Source organism: Aedes albopictus, chromosome 1 (assembly GCF_035046485.1).
Source record: "Aedes albopictus strain Foshan chromosome 1, AalbF5, whole genome shotgun sequence".
Classification (NCBI taxonomy): domain Eukaryota; kingdom Metazoa; phylum Arthropoda; class Insecta; order Diptera; family Culicidae; genus Aedes; species Aedes albopictus.
The window spans coordinates 60,010,289-60,025,891 of NC_085136.1; the positions used below are offsets into that span (position 1 = coordinate 60,010,289).

General features: G+C 42.8%; 1 protein-coding gene across 8 annotated transcripts in view; it reads left to right on the forward strand.

The window, feature by feature from the left end:
• LOC115253655 (ubiquitin carboxyl-terminal hydrolase Usp2) overlaps positions 1-3,999 on the forward strand; it is a 57,725-nt gene extending 53,726 nt beyond the window's left edge. For all 8 annotated transcript variants that reach the window (XM_062844624.1, XM_062844623.1, XM_062844625.1 and 5 more), the window contains 8 exons: positions 619-826; positions 892-1,038; positions 1,102-1,324; positions 1,390-1,542; positions 1,605-1,777; positions 1,842-1,997; positions 2,822-2,900; positions 2,972-3,999. In XM_062844624.1, the coding sequence (XP_062700608.1) occupies positions 619-826; positions 892-1,038; positions 1,102-1,324; positions 1,390-1,542; positions 1,605-1,777; positions 1,842-1,997; positions 2,822-2,900; positions 2,972-3,041 (1,209 nt within the window). In that variant the 3' untranslated portion in view covers positions 3,042-3,999. The remainder of the gene's footprint in view (positions 1-618; positions 827-891; positions 1,039-1,101; positions 1,325-1,389; positions 1,543-1,604; positions 1,778-1,841; positions 1,998-2,821; positions 2,901-2,971) is intronic.
• Positions 4,000-15,603: the final 11,604 nt, after the last annotated feature.

A 15,603-nucleotide genomic window follows, 5' to 3' on the forward strand; every position in this document is an offset into this window, starting at 1 on the left:
ACCTCCACCCCTCTCCTCCAACCACACCCTAAGCCCGACTCATACAGAAATAGCTTCCCCTGCCCCGTCTAGCCTTGACCGAACGCTAGCTAGAAGAAAAAACCAAACAGCATACTAATTCGATTAACAAAGAGTTTTACCTCTTTATCTATCCACGTATTTGCGTTACAAGAGTGTTTTCGCCACTTGCTTACTCTCTGTTGCGCGGATAATCCGCCACCTTCTTGGACTTTGTTTGGTTTGATCATTACTCAATAGGTGGATCCTTTCGTTCTTCTTCCCCATTCGTTTGGCTGTTACATGTTTCCTCGTATGTGCTGTAACCTTGGATAACCGGCGCGATGCGTTGCTTATTACGGCATCATCAGCTTGTGAGCTTCTGTCGCAATTATGTACACGTCAGGGAACACAAACCACGACTAGAGAATGTCAGCAGTTCGATCATATGATTGAACATCTAGCCTCAATAACTCCGGAAGAACTTCATAGACTTCGGCTTTCCCAGCTAACCACACACACTTGATCACACTCAGTAGGCTTCACATCGCTGCTTGGACATCTTTCGGCCCGTAACGATTCTAACCCATTTGGTTCCGTATTCTCCCACTCGACGTCTAGCTCCGCACGGGAACTGCCTCCAAGAGCATCCACTCGACCAGTCCCGTAGGTTACCGCAGCCGGGACTACGACTCGGGCATCAGCAGCTACCGAACCGGACTTGGCAGTTCGTCCCTTTCGTCCTCTTCGGCGCTCAAGTCCATCTATGATCGCAGCACCAATGACGACTCCCACGAAACATCCCGCAGCGGTAGCAGTCGGAAAGAAGGTAGTCTCCGTTTGATTGATAAGACTCGGAACCTTACAAATACCATGTCTTCTTGATTCTTTTAGGGCTGTGCGGTCTGTGGAACATCGGCAACACGTGCTTCATGAATTCGATAATACAGTGCCTCAGCCATACCCGGGAATTGACAAGCTTCCTACGCCAGCAGTCCACTACGGAACGGGGCACGACCAAGGATCACAAGATCCTCGCTGGTAAGTGTCCTTTAAACATTATCGTTGATCCCCTCAGATAATACTTCGAGTTTCGTCTCGCAGAATACACCAAACTGATCAAAGACATGTGGAGCGGCACCACCCGTAGCGTCAATCCATCCGAACTAAAGTATGCCTTCTCCAGCAAGCACCGGATGTACTCCGGATCGGCCCAGCAGGACGCGCAGGAGTTTCTGCGGTTCTTCATCGATTCGCTGCACTGTGCACTGAACGAATCCGTCAAACGGGAGCCCATCAACCGGGCGATCGAGGACGACGATATGGAGTAAGTTGTCGCCGTTGGTGGAACTGTATTTCAAAACGAGGTTACTAATCCGTTCACAATTCTAGCAACCGCGTCAAAGTCACCATGATGTGGGACTGGTACTCGCGGGTGGAGAACTCCATGATCAAGAACCTGTTTGTCGGACTGCTAAGAAGTACACTGACATGTACATACTGTAACGGTGCCAGCGTGACCTTCGATCCGTTCTGGGATCTCAGGTAGGCAGACCAACAAACTCTTCAAACGTAGTACGGAACATTCCTAACCGCCCGAATTTCAGCTTACCCCTTCCGTCCACCAATTCGCGGTGCAAGCTGGAGAACTGTATGGACATGTTCGTCAAGGAGGAGATCATGGACGGCATCGATCAGCCGACCTGCTCGCGGTGCAAGGCCCGGCGAAAGTGCACCAAGAGCCTCACGATCGAGCGGTTCCCCAAATACCTGGTGATACGTAAGTCCGCGCTTTGTGTGAACTCTAATCAGTGAATAGATAATACAGCATTCTTCGTTTACAGATCTGAAGCGATTCTCCGAGACACGGTGGAGCAACAAGCTGACCAACGTGGTCGAGTTTCCAACGGGCGAACGCGAACTCAACCTGCAGTCATACGCTTCCGAGGACCACAGCGGACCGGTTTACTACTCGTTGTACGGGATTTCGAACCATATGGGTAAGTACGGCGATGAGGGATCCTCGAAATTCTTCGGTCTGGCTTTAGCTCAACATTCGTGTCCCACACTTCGGTCATTTCCGATAACTCCGTGATGTCCGCTTTGAGGAAAGCGACGGTCATTTCAATCAATGCTTGTTGAAATCGGCACATGCAGTGCATCGTATCTGGGCCCATAACCTGCTGAAATGACGATTCAACGAAGGCTGGCCCAACTGCGGCCAGTGCCTAAGACAGCACCCCTTCTCACTTGGAGTTCTACTTCACCGTTTAGATTCTGTGTATGTTCTGATAATCTATGGTGTATGCTCTGATAACCTATGGTGCTCTTTCTTTGCATAGCTTCTCTAGATGCTATGTTACAATCCCGCTACGGCCAACCTTACTTGCTTGATGCGGAGCTTCTATATTCTTTTCTTCTACCCCTGGAACTCCTGGTTCGTCTTTTCCGTGACTGCGGCTTGCAAAAGTTCTTCACATCATGGCGTACTGATCTATTGACCTCATGTCTTAACCTAGTCGTCTGATCTACTACGAGTACCTTTATCTGTTTTGCTTCTTCTAAAGCCAGCCACCTATTACCTGCCCTGTCGTGCTATTCGCTGAATATCCTGTTCCCATCGGCTTTTTAGATCAGCCAACAATCGTTCAGTCTTTCTGTAAAGTATATTATTTTCAATGAGTTGCGTCCTCCGATGTGGATCCCGTATTACGCCATCATAGTCGATCCTTCTTCGGATCAGTACACGCTGTGGAACACGTTTCTAGGCCCATAACCTAACTAGCTGATCTCCATGCAAATCTGTCACATCTACTCCCTACAGGATCCACAGCTGGTGGTCATTATGTGGCCGTTTGCAAGCATCCGGTCTCCAAAGAGTGGAACGAATTCAACGATAACTTGTACGTATCATCCCTTTTTGTCCCTAGGTAACTAAGATTCTAAGTTACTTACCTTTTTTATCTCTCTACAGTGTGAGCGAAACGTCTGAAAGGAGTTTGGTCACATCCAGTGCCTACGTATTGTTCTACGAGCGAGCGTGAAGAAACCTACCTATAGAAAAAAAACAGTAGAAGTTCAAGAAATGAAAACAAGAAATTATGAGAGATGGTTATTTTAGAGACACTAGTGCAAGAAAAACAAAACAAAACAATTACCTAAAACCTATGAGAACGGTGAACAATATTAACACACTTTGAAACAACAAGCAAAGTAGTTGCGTAAGGTATAGGAACTCTGAAGGCGGAAAACGCCCAAACGACATACATTTAAAACGTTTATTAGCCTGTAAACCCAAAACCAGTGAGGAGGAATAGCTGCAAAGCAGAGCTACTGCTGTGAACCACGAGAGAAGAGGCAGAACTAGATTTGTAATATTTATTTTTCTATTTATTGACACAAGAAAGTATACATGAATCCCAAAACAGGATCAGTAACAAACAAACTGTTAGAACACAGAACGTAGTCATCCCTCAAATCTAAGTCCCCTAGTTGTTGAAAAGTTGTTTTCTTTTACTTGTTATTATTTATTTACACATCACTTAGCGTCCAGAAACTTATTTTTATTTAATTCAAACTGTTAGCCATATCTTGATTTTATCCTTAATTTATTGAGCTCTTAGTTTTAACTTCTCCAAAGCAAAAGCAACCCCCAAAACTAGCCCAAGGTAATCTCGTTGAAAAGTGGAACCCAAGAAATTGAAAATGAGTACTATAAGACAAAACAAACTTAGAACTTTTAGAGCCAAGTTGTTATAAATTTTAGAATAAATACAGAAAAAAGAGGGTCAAACAATCCAACTAGTTCCAGGCACTTCTCGAAACGAAAAAGAAAAAAAAATATACTAAACGAGTCCAAGAAGAATAAGCTCGAAAAAGGTGCAAAACAGCGAATGGAACTACTACAACAACTACCCGTCAGGTGTCTCTGATGTCCCCAGATTAACCATTGTTGCGTTGTGTTGAACATTAATAAACCAAAAAAACTGTCAAATTAGTCAACCGTTTGGGTGGAAGTTTTTGATGTGAAAGATCCGAACTGGCTTTGTTGCGAATTTTAGTTATTCTTTTCTTCAGTTAATAGCTTGTGTCTTGTTCTTCGCTCTTCTTCACTATGTGTGGTGCTGTCAATATCAGGTTATGGGCCCAGCCAGGATGGGTTTTTCATGTGGCGCAAATCTGACTTCCTAACTACAAACGTGTGTTGTATCGCGACAGTTCTTGGATATCCTATGACATCCTTGGATTTTATTACGCTTCAAAACTATCTTCCAAGCCCCTGCAGGATGTTACACCGCATCAGGAGTGTAACAACAATCCATGATTACGCTTGTAGATCTTAAGGACTTTACTTACGGATGCTCTTGGATGACCTAGATAATCTTTGGAAATTAGTCCCCTGCAGAATCATGCTTCATGGACCTGTAGGATGTTGCACCGTATCAGTAATGTAACAATAATCCATTAGTTACGCTTGTAGATGTTCAGACCTTTACTCACGGAAGTTTTTGGATAACCTAGATCAAACCTGAAAAACTATGATCAATGGACCCAGTGGGATATTGCACCATCTCAGCATGGTAACAGCATTTCATTGATTGTGCTTATAGAACTTAAGACTTTTACTCGCGGAAGTTCTTGGAGGACTTAAAACATCTTTGAAAACTACTTCTCCACAGAACTATGCTCCATGGACCTGTAGGATGCTGCACCTTATCAGTAATGTAGCAACAATCCGTTGGTTCCACTTGTCGATCTTAAGGCGCTTACTCGTGAAAATTCTTGGATAACGTAGAACATCTTTGGAAATTAGTTCTCTACAGAACCATGCTTGTAGTTCTTTAGACTTTTACGCGAAAAAGTTTTTGGTTACCCTAGAACATCTTTGAAAGTTAGTTCTTTACAGAATCATATTCCTAGAACCACTTTTAAGAAACCCATTAAACCCATGCATTACCACCAGTCAAAGAAAAGCTCGCCTGATCTACACAAATCAACGTGGTGCTGGTAGCGGTAACCAATTTCTGTAAGATTACGGATTTTTATTTACTCGTGCACTATTTTGCTCTGATTTTTTTTTGTTGAAGTCTACAAAACATTCATTAGAAATTATAGCTGAACTCTTTTGGAAATTACGAACTCTTCTGAGGACCAACCTAGAACATCCTGGTTCCTGTATATGTCTTTTTAAAATTATCTTCCAATACTATTCGGTGGAGGAATTCCTCCAGAAATTTTTGAAAAAAAATCAAAAAAAAAATCATCTGTAATCCTGGAGAAGTTCTTGGGTACATCCTTGAAAAGATGATTGTAGGATTCCTAAAATTTCCGAGGGAACTCCTGAATGAAATTTTGAGAGGGATTTCTGAAGAAATCACTTGAGGTGAGGTGAGGTGCAGCAATCCCTGGAAAACTTCTTGGATAAATCCCTGAAGAAACACCTGGATGAATCCCTGGAGCAATTCCTACATGATTGCCTAGAGGAAGCCCTGTAGAATCCCTGGAGGAAATCCTCTAGAAATCCCTGGAAGAATTTCAGAAAATAAAACTGAAGGAATTTTTGGATAAACTATGGGAGGAATGCCTAGTGATATTTCTGAAGAGATCCCATCAGGAAACCCTAGAAGATATCCAGATATGAATTTCTGGAGGATTCCAAGGAGGAAATTCTGGAGAAATTCCTGGAGGAATTCTGGGAGGAATCCCTAGAAAAATTCCATAGAAGAAGTCCTAGAGGAAATCTTAGAGGAATTTCTGAAGGAATCCTTGGAGAAATTTATGAAGGAATTCCTGGAGGAATCCCTTAAGCAATTTCTGGGAAAATCTTTAATGAGACTCCTGGAGGAATGCCTGTAGAAATTTCTGAGCAAAATGCCTGGCGTAATTGCTGGAGGAATTCTTGGATTAAACCCAGCAGGAATTCCTGGAGAAATTCCATAAGAAATTTCTTGGATGAATTCTTGGAGCAAGCCTTGGGAGAATTCCGGGAGGAATTCCTGAAGAAATCTCCAGAGGAATTCAGGGAGGAAATGCTGGATAAATTTTCGAAAAAAATCCCTGGAGAAATTCCAGGAGGATTTCCTGAAAGGACTTTTGGAGGAATTTCTGGAGGATTCCCTGGTGGAATCTCTGGGAATATCCCTGGAAAAAATCGTGGAGAAATCCCTGGAGGAATCTCTGGAGTAATTTTTGGAGGAATGTCTGGAGGAATATCTGAAAAATTCCTGAATGTATTCCTGGAGAATTTTCTAGAAGAATCTCTGGAGAAATCCCTAGATGAATTCCTGGACGAATTGCTGGCATAGTTTATGAAGGATGCCATGAGCAATTCCTGGAGAAATTTTTGGAGGAATTCCGGAAGAAGTTCCAGGGGTATTTCCTGGAGGTATTCCTGGAGAAGTTCCTGGGGAAACTCCTGGATAAAATCCCTGAAGAATGAATGGAGGAGCTCCTAGAGGTATTCCTGTGGAAATTGCTGTTGAAAGAATTACTGGATGAATATCTAAAGGAATCTCCAGTAAAAATTCTGAGAGATTTCTGTTTCTATTTCTGTTATTTTTGTATTTTTGAAAAAAAAACGCATTGAGAAATTCCTGGAGGAATTTCCAGCACAATTGCTGGTGGGATTTCTGGAGAAATTCTCAAAGGAATTCCTGAAGGAATCTCTAGGATGTCCTTGACATTTGTAAAGAAATCCCTGGAAAAATCTCTGGATGAATTCACGCAGAAAAATAAATTGTAAACACAATTAAATTCTAGTTCAAATCAACCGGTTTTTCAGTTTACTATAGCGACAAACTGATTTCTAGTTCAAACTGAACTGTTCTATTTTTTTGATAATACAAATATTTTCATTTGTCGAAATTTTTGACAGTTTGTTAAAACAAACAGAGATATGGTATTTGTAGGATTTAGATTCACATTTACCGGAATAAAACTACTAATTACTGGATAATAACCGACACTCTTTATTGCGTCCAAAATCACCGCATGCGGTCGTCCATTCTACTCTCACTCACACACTCGATCGTCATCGCTCACTCTACTGTCCCGTCCGTGTTGCCAATAATCTCGTTATTCCCAAAGGGCCTATTCAGACTATTTCAAACCCGACACTCCCCCTACACTTTATCGACTTCAACTGCTTCAATCTGGTACTCGTTCAAATAAGCTGGTTTCCGGGTAGAGCGTATTGGTCGCTCCTGGGGTACGATTTTATCGTGTTGCTTCATAAGTTCAGTTGCAGTATTATCAGTAGTTGAGGCCTCGGTTGAAGAGTGCTCATCATCCACCATGCCGCTTGATGTTCCCATCGTTTGCTGCGTGGCCTCTGCTGGCGTTCCAATCGGTTTAAGATGACTTACATTACGATAGATCACGCGGTCCGATTCCGTTGACTGTAAGGTAGCTTCCGATCCAGTCAAGTTTATAACTTCGAATACTTCCGGCATGAAAGTGGATGAAAGTTTGTTCTCTTTAATCATTCTCTTTGCTACTACTTTATCTCCCCTCTTCAGTTTGGATGGCTCAGCGCGCCGACGAATGTCAGCGTACTTGGCGTCGTTCAGCTTCCGGGTCCAATCGCGGTCTCGAATTTCTTCCTCATTCATGTTGATCTGCTTTTCTTCGAATGTAGGTAGTTTATCCCTCAGCAATCGTCCAAACATCAGCTTTGAGGGTGCTGCGCCAGTTGTTGCATGAGGTGTTGAGTTGTACATCAACAAGAATGAGCGTAAATCCCAGATCCAATCATGATTACTCGACTCTTGGCTAATTTTTAGATGTTTGAGAATAGTTTTATTGGCCCGTTCCACTTCGCCATTTGCTTGTGGCCAGTATGGTGTTGTGTGACGCAACTCAATGCCATATTCCTTACAGTACGAACTCAATTCCCCACTTATGAACTGTGGTCCGTTGTCTGCCCTGATAGACTCTGGGACTCCAAATCTGCAGAATGTCTCGTGCAAGACTTGGACGGTCCGAGTAGCGGTTATCTGCTTCATTACAACGACTTCTGTAAAACGGCTGAAATAATCCACCATCACCAAGAGGTTGTGTCCAGAGGGCAGAGGTCCCATAAAGTCGATTGCAATGTCGCTCCATGGCTTCTCAGGCATCCTTGATCGCAGAAGTGGTTCGGGTGGTCCAAGAGATGAAACCAATATACACTGTTTGCAGCGCTTAACGCATTCTTCTGTTTGCTTGTCAATTGATGGCCACCAAACTTTCTGCCTTAGCCGACGCTTCATCGCAGCTATACCAGGATGTGCTTCATGGGCTACTGCCAACACGCGATCACGCAGACTTTTTGGTATTACCAGCCGATTTCCTCGCAACAAAACTCCACCTGCAGCACACAATTCGTTTTCGTACGGTTGGTATTCCTTTGGAATTGCAGATTTTATTTGTAATGCTTTCAAAACTTCCTGTATCGAAGGATCCATTTCAGTCTCTCGTACTATTTCATTGAATGTTACCGCGAATGGGACGGAGTTTTCCGCAATGCTTTGGATGTAGTTTTCAATTGATTCGTCGAAAGGTTTCTCTGACATGTTTACCGTTGATAGCCTAGAAAGCGCGTCAGCAATATTAGCAGCACCTGGAATATGTTCTATGTCGTATGTATATGCCTGCAGCTGAAGAACCCAGCGCTCGATTCTTGCACAGGGCCTCGATTTAGGACTGAACAAAAACTTCAAAGCTTTGCAGTCCGTCAGCAAAGTGAATCGCGTTCCTTGCAAGTATAGCTTAAACTTTTCGACGCTCCATACCAGTGCTAGGGCTTCGCGCTCTGTTTGAAAATATTTTTTCTCCAGGTCTGATAAAGCCTTACTGGCATATGCGATGATTCTGATTTGCCCACGGGAATCCTCCTGTAATAAAACTGCTCCTAGTCCGCAGGGGCTAGCATCTGCGATCAGCTTGGTTCGATCTTTGGGATCAAAAAATCCTAGGTAATCAATTTTGCTGGCTTCATTTTTCACCTCTTTGAATGCCGTACTCTCTTTTACGGTCCATTTGAATGGTACATCAGCACGAAGTAACTGTCTCAATGACGCGGTCCTGGATGCCAAATCTGGCATGAAACGGCCCACATAGCAAATTAGCCCCAAGAAGCTGCGCAACTCCGACACATTTTGTGGCTCTCGGAAGTTTTGAATGGCCGCAACTCTGCTTTCCGTCTGTCGGACACCCTTAACAGAAAGTTCGTGGCCCAAAAACTCCAAAGATTCGACGTCAAAGACACATTTCTTTTTATTGAGTAGGACCTCATACTCCGCTAACCGTTGAAGGACTGCTGACAACCTCCGGTCATGTTCTTCCTTCGATCTACCGTAGACGACAATATCATCAAGGTAAATAATCACTCCTTCCAGTCCCGCCAAAATAGATTCCATGACCTTCTGGAACAGTTCCGGAGCGCAGCAAATCCCGAACATGAGGCGCTTATATCTATGTATCAAACAGAACAAAAATAGTCTATAACCTGTAGCTTTACGATTAAATCTTTATTTATCTGTGAAAAGGTAATCTAAATTTGACCTCAATCTACCTGAAAAGCCCGTACTTAGTAACGAAGGTTGTTATTGGTCTGGAACGCTCTGAGATTTCAATCTGGTGGTATGCCTCGCGAATGTCGATTTTTGAAAACCGAGCCGCTCCACTTACAGATCCTAACAGTTCGTCGACGAGAGGCAAGGGGTGAGTCTCCCGTAAGACTGCTTGATTCGCTTGTCTCATATCTATGCAGAGACGAATCTCGCCGGAATCCTTCATGACCGCAACCATAGGAGAGATCCAAGGAGATGGGCCATGCACTTGCTCAATAATATCCTGCTCCAGTAATGAACGAAGCTTTTCCTCGATTTTTTCCTCCATCGCGATGGGCGGTCGCCGATATGGCTGCTGAACCGGCCGCACGTTCTCATCTATCGGTATTTCCATCACCACTCCACGAATTTTAGGGAACGGTTTGAGCTGTTTCGTCTGAATCGAATCGATGTTGTATCCAACCTTCAAAACCTGTAACTTCTTGGCAGTGTGGTCTCCCAAAAGACACTGCTGACCTTCTTCCACTACATAGAACTTCGCAAACGTCTTGTGAGATCCTGCTTCGATCGTGGCACTGAACATACCACATATTTTCATTGGCTGGGTAGACGCGTACGCCACTAGGCTTCGATCAGTACTCGTGGACATTTCCTGGACGTCTACTCCAGCTTCCTTCAGTTGTTCCCATACTGCTTTGGTCAGAATATTTGCATCTGCCCCAGAATCAATATTCATCGGAATCTCAACGCCGCCTACCTTGAAGACAAATACATTCCTGCCCATCGCATAAAAAACGTAATCCTTCCCTTGTTCCTTTTCGGCTTCATCTGCAACAGCTCGGATTCGCTTCGGCTTGGGAGCGGAGGTTGGAAAATCTTGATGACGTTTCGGAGCCGGACCACGAGAATAACATCTTTTTGCCCAATGACCTTCTTTTCCACAATTCGAACATTTTGTTTGCCTTGCTGGGCAGTCGCTGTTCCCTTGCTTGTGTCCCCGGCGTCCGCAGCTGTAGCATATGAATCGATCATTCGATGCCAATCCTCGGATACTCGGATGCGGGACTCGATAATGAGACCTGGTATTCTGCGGTTGACGAATGTGGCCGCGATGAACGATGGCGTTGACATCCTGAAACTCTGTCTTTGATGGGTAGTTGAATTTCCTCGACTGTTCTGAAGATTCCGCCATGCTGGTTCCCAATGCTACGATTTCCTCTAGCGTTCGATCCCTCTGTAGAAGTTTGATACGCAGCTGGTCCGACGCACACCCTTGAGCTATGCGATCCGCAATCAGCTCGTCAATTACCGTCGGTGCATAGCTGCATCTAGCGATCTGTTTGCGGAGACGCATTACGAAATCTGCGAATCGTTCCTCTTTCCCTTGTACAATCTGGTGGAACAAATGACGTTCGTAGGTCTTTCGACGAAATGGTTCGAAATACCCATCAAGGCATTTGATTGCCACGTCATAGAAAGGCGGGTCCGCTGCAACATGTGGGACTTGATCAACTCCTGGAAGATGCCGCAGGAGTTCTTGCAATCCCGGTCCTCCCAAATATGCCAAATGAGCCCGTTTATCACGTTGTGACTCAATGTGATGGGCCGCGAAAAATGATTCCAAGTCAAGCTTCCAAACTTCCCATTCAGCAGTTAAGCGACTTGTATCAATTGAGACGTCAAATGGCTTTATTCTGCTGGGTATGTTCATCCTGTTCAAAATACAATAAAAATACAATTTCGCATGGTCATTGTAGGAAGAAATACCATGTTTGAATAATACTTGTTTGCCCTTAATCCCAGCATTTTCTTGTGATATATTTTGTTTTATTTTGATAGTTATTACCACCAAGGTTAGTGAATGTTGAATATCGATCGTGCATATGCAAGTTTTCTAAGATCTTCCTGTACATACTCAGTTTTTTTAAGTCATTATTAGGTGTACTTACATGCTTTTACGGCGACGTGTACCTGAAATCAATTGTCGATCCCAAACAAGATCCCATTTGGTGATATATTGCACTCCGTTGTGAATCCATTAAAAACAATAACTAAAAACAATAATACTAGTTTTCCACATCACTATCATCCGATATCATTTGGCCTTAGTTACACATAACTGATGCTTCAATTTGTATTGCATGAATAAAAAAAAAACTGCATCTCCCCAACGTTATTCATTCCATTAACTCACTCCATTTCGCCAATGTTTAATTTCCTCTTCTTCTTTTTTTTTTTTTTTTTTGAACGCGGTACATAACCAGCATTGGATATCTTTTTTTTTTTTTGCAGCACTCTTCTCTATCCATGACGCTTCAGCTTCTATAATCTTCCTTCATGTCGATACATACCTCCGAAATGCAGGGAACTTCCCACTTTGGACACACAATCATTTTCAGCTATTTGTCTCACTGTTCCGTACGGTACAAAACCGATATTGGTACACAACCAGCTCTTATTCATAGGTACACAACCTGGACCGCACCTTCACGTATTCAGCAAAAATACCACAGCCAGCTCTCTATGTAGGTACACAACCTGAACAACATCAGCATGCACTTCCCTTCCCTTGATATACTTGGTACACAACCAGTGACACAAACCCCATCAATCATTATACTACGTTACTTGATCTTTACAACAACATCACATACCCATTGTGGTCGCAAACATTTCTTCTTCTTCACCTGTTATACACCATTCTTTTCCGATTCTATTTACATCACAGAAAAACGCTGGGAGTAGGCGCAAGATGCGACAAAAAAATGTAGCTCCAAGCCACTATGCGTCGCGTTTCCATTTCACTCTTACATAACCTCACCTGAATCTTCCGGCAAGCGCAGGCTGAGCCCCACTCTTGAACGCTTTCACGCCAAACAAAAAGTGACCGAAACACACGTGAAAATTCGATTTTCTGCTGAAATTACACCGCTTTCACATCAACGTTTTATCCTGCGTCGCCAATGTAGGATTTAGATTCACATTTACCGGAATAAAACTACTAATTACTGGATAATAACCGACACTCTTTATTGCGTCCAAAATCACCGCATGCGGTCGTCCATTCTACTCTCACTCACACACTCGATCGTCATCGCTCACTCTACTGTCCCGTCCGTGTTGCCAATAATCTCGTTATTCCCAAAGGGCCTATTCAGACTATTTCAAACCCGACAGTATTTTCAACATGAAATAATTGATTGATTCAAACGACTGCACTTTTGCCACTAACAAACCCGGAATGTGATTGTGTTGGTGACGGCAGCAACTGCGGCATCTCGGAAACCTATTTTTAGACCGTCGGTAAGCGGATGGGGAGGAGAACGACTAGAAAAATGACAAAAAAGGCGAAACCGATCAACTTTTTGTGGATGCTGTCGTGAGTACCTGCGCGTTATCCATCACGGCCAAAGCTGCACTTGGAAGTTGGCGTGTTGGATTTGCTGCACCTTCTTCGTTGTGGCGATGATGGGGTAAGCATTTTATAGATGTGTGAGTGCTTTCGGACCATGTTTATGGTTTTTATTTTGTTGAAACAAATGAAATTTTTGACATTATATGAAATGATGGTAATCGGTTGTTTTTATCGATAAACTCTAAATGAAAACAATTAAATATATCTTTGGGATAAGTAAATTATCAGTTTGAAAATCAACCATGCGTTTTATTGTTTTAAACAAGCGCCATTTTTCTGCGTGTTCCTGGTGGAATACCTGGAGGAATTCCTGAAAAATCTTGAAGATATTCCTGGAGAATTTCCTGGAAGAATTTCTGAAGAAATCCCTGGATTTCCTGGAAGAATCTTTGGAAAAATTTATGAAGGATTTCCTAAAGGAATCTTCGAACAATTTCCTGAAGAGATTACATGGAGAAATCTCTGATAGAATCTCGGGAGGAATTCCTGAAGAAATTCCTGGAGATATTCCTGGAGGAATCTCTAGAGGAATTCTTGGAAGAATAACTGGATGAATTTCTAGAGGAATTCTGGGAGATTTCTATTTCTATTCTATTATTTTTCTATTTCTGAAAAACAATGGAATAGAATTCCTGGATGAATTTCTAGCGGAATTTTTGGAGAAATTCCTGGATAAATGCTCGAAGGAAATCCTGAAAGAATCCCTGGGGAAATCCTAGAAGAAGTTAGTGAAGAAGTCCCTGAAGGAATCCCTGAAAAATTTCTGAAGGTATTCCTCCAAGAATTTCCTGGAAGAATTTCTGAAGAAATCCCTAGAGGATTTCCACGAAGAATGCTTAAAGGGACTTCTGGAGGATTTCCTGGAGGAATCTTCGGAGGATTTCCTGGAGGAATCCCTGGGAAAAATCCTGGAAGAATCCCAGAAAAAAATCCTGAGGGTATTCCTGGAAGAATTTCTGAAAAAAAAACCCAGAAGAATTTCTGAAAAAATTATTGGAGAAATTGTTGACATAATTTCTGAAGGTTGTCCAGGAGCAATTCCTGGAACAAATCCTAAAGAAATTGCTGGAGGAATTCCTGAAAAAAATCTTGGGGTAATTCCCTGGGGTAATTTCCTGGAGAAGTTCTTGAAGAAATTCCTGGATAAAATCCTGGAGGAATTCCTAGAGGTTCTCCTCTGGGGATTGCTAGAGGAATCCTTGAAGGAATTCCAGGAGGAATTTCTTGAACAATTTCTGGATGAATTTCTGGGGGAATCCCTAGAGGAGATCTGGGAGAAATTTATGACAAAAAACCCTGAGAAATTCCCTTAGGGATTTCTAGAGAAATCTCTGGACGAAGTCCAGGAGAAATCCTCAAACGAATTTCTGAAGAAATCCCTGAAAAAAATCCTGGAGGAGTTTTAAGCGGAATTCCTAGAGGAATTCCTGTAGTCATTCCTGCAGGAAAAAATGGTAGAATTCTTGGCGGAATTCTTGGAAAAATGCCAGAAGCTATTCAAAGGAAGAATTCCTGGAAGAATTTCGGAAGGAATCCCTGAAGGATTTCCTGGAGTAACTCCTGGATGAATTGCTGACATAAATTATGATGGAATTCCTTGATTAATTTCTGGAGGAATCCCTGAAGAAATTCCTGGATAAATCTCTGCAAGAATCTAAGGAGGAATCTCTGGAAGTATGCCTGGAAAATTTCCTGGAAGAATGTCTAGGAGAATTCCTGCTGGAATTCTTGGAGGATCCCCTGAAGTAATTCATGGAGAAATCTTTGGAGGAATTCCTGAGGAAGTCTCTGGAAAAAATCCTTGGAGGAATCCCTTGAAGAATTCCTGGATAAATCTCTGCAGGAATTCTTGGAAGAATCCAGGAAGCAGTTACTGGAAGAATCTCTGGATGCATTGAGAAAACCCTGGAGGATTTCTTGGACGAATCCCTGAAAAAAATCGTGTAGGAATTCTTGGAGGAATCCCTGGAGGATATTCTAGAGGAATGCCTGTAAGAATTACTAAAGGAATCTCCAGAGAAAGTCCTGGTGAAATCTCTAGAGGATTTCTAGCGGAATTTCAGGAGGAATCTCTTAAGGAATTCGTAGAGGAATACCACAATATTTCTTGAAAAAATCGCAGTTGGAATTCTTGGATAAATTCGAGAGGAATCCTCAGGAGTTTCTTAAGAAATTCCAGAAGGAATCCCGGAAGCAATTTCAAGAGGAATGACTAAGGGAATCCCTAAACAGTTCCTGGAGGAAGTACTGAACCAATTTCTGAAAGAGTTCCTTGAAATACAAGTAGGAATTCCTGGAGGAACCCTAAAAAGAGTTCCTGGGATAATCTTTGGAGGATTTTTCAAAATAAGTTGTTCCAGAAAGAATCACAGAAGGAACTCTCGAGTTAAGCCCCGCAGAAATTCTTGCAGGAATCCCTGGAGGATATCCTAGATGAATGCCCAGTCGAGATTAACGGAGGAATCTCTAGAAGAATTCTTGGAGGAATTTCTGGAGGAATCTCTAGAGGCATTTCTGAATTAATCCCTGGAAGAATTTTTATGGGAATCCCTGCAGCAATTCTGCAGTGCCAGCGCCAGGCACTGCACTGTTACCACTGTTACCAGTATTAATCTAAGTCAACAACTACACAGCAATGGA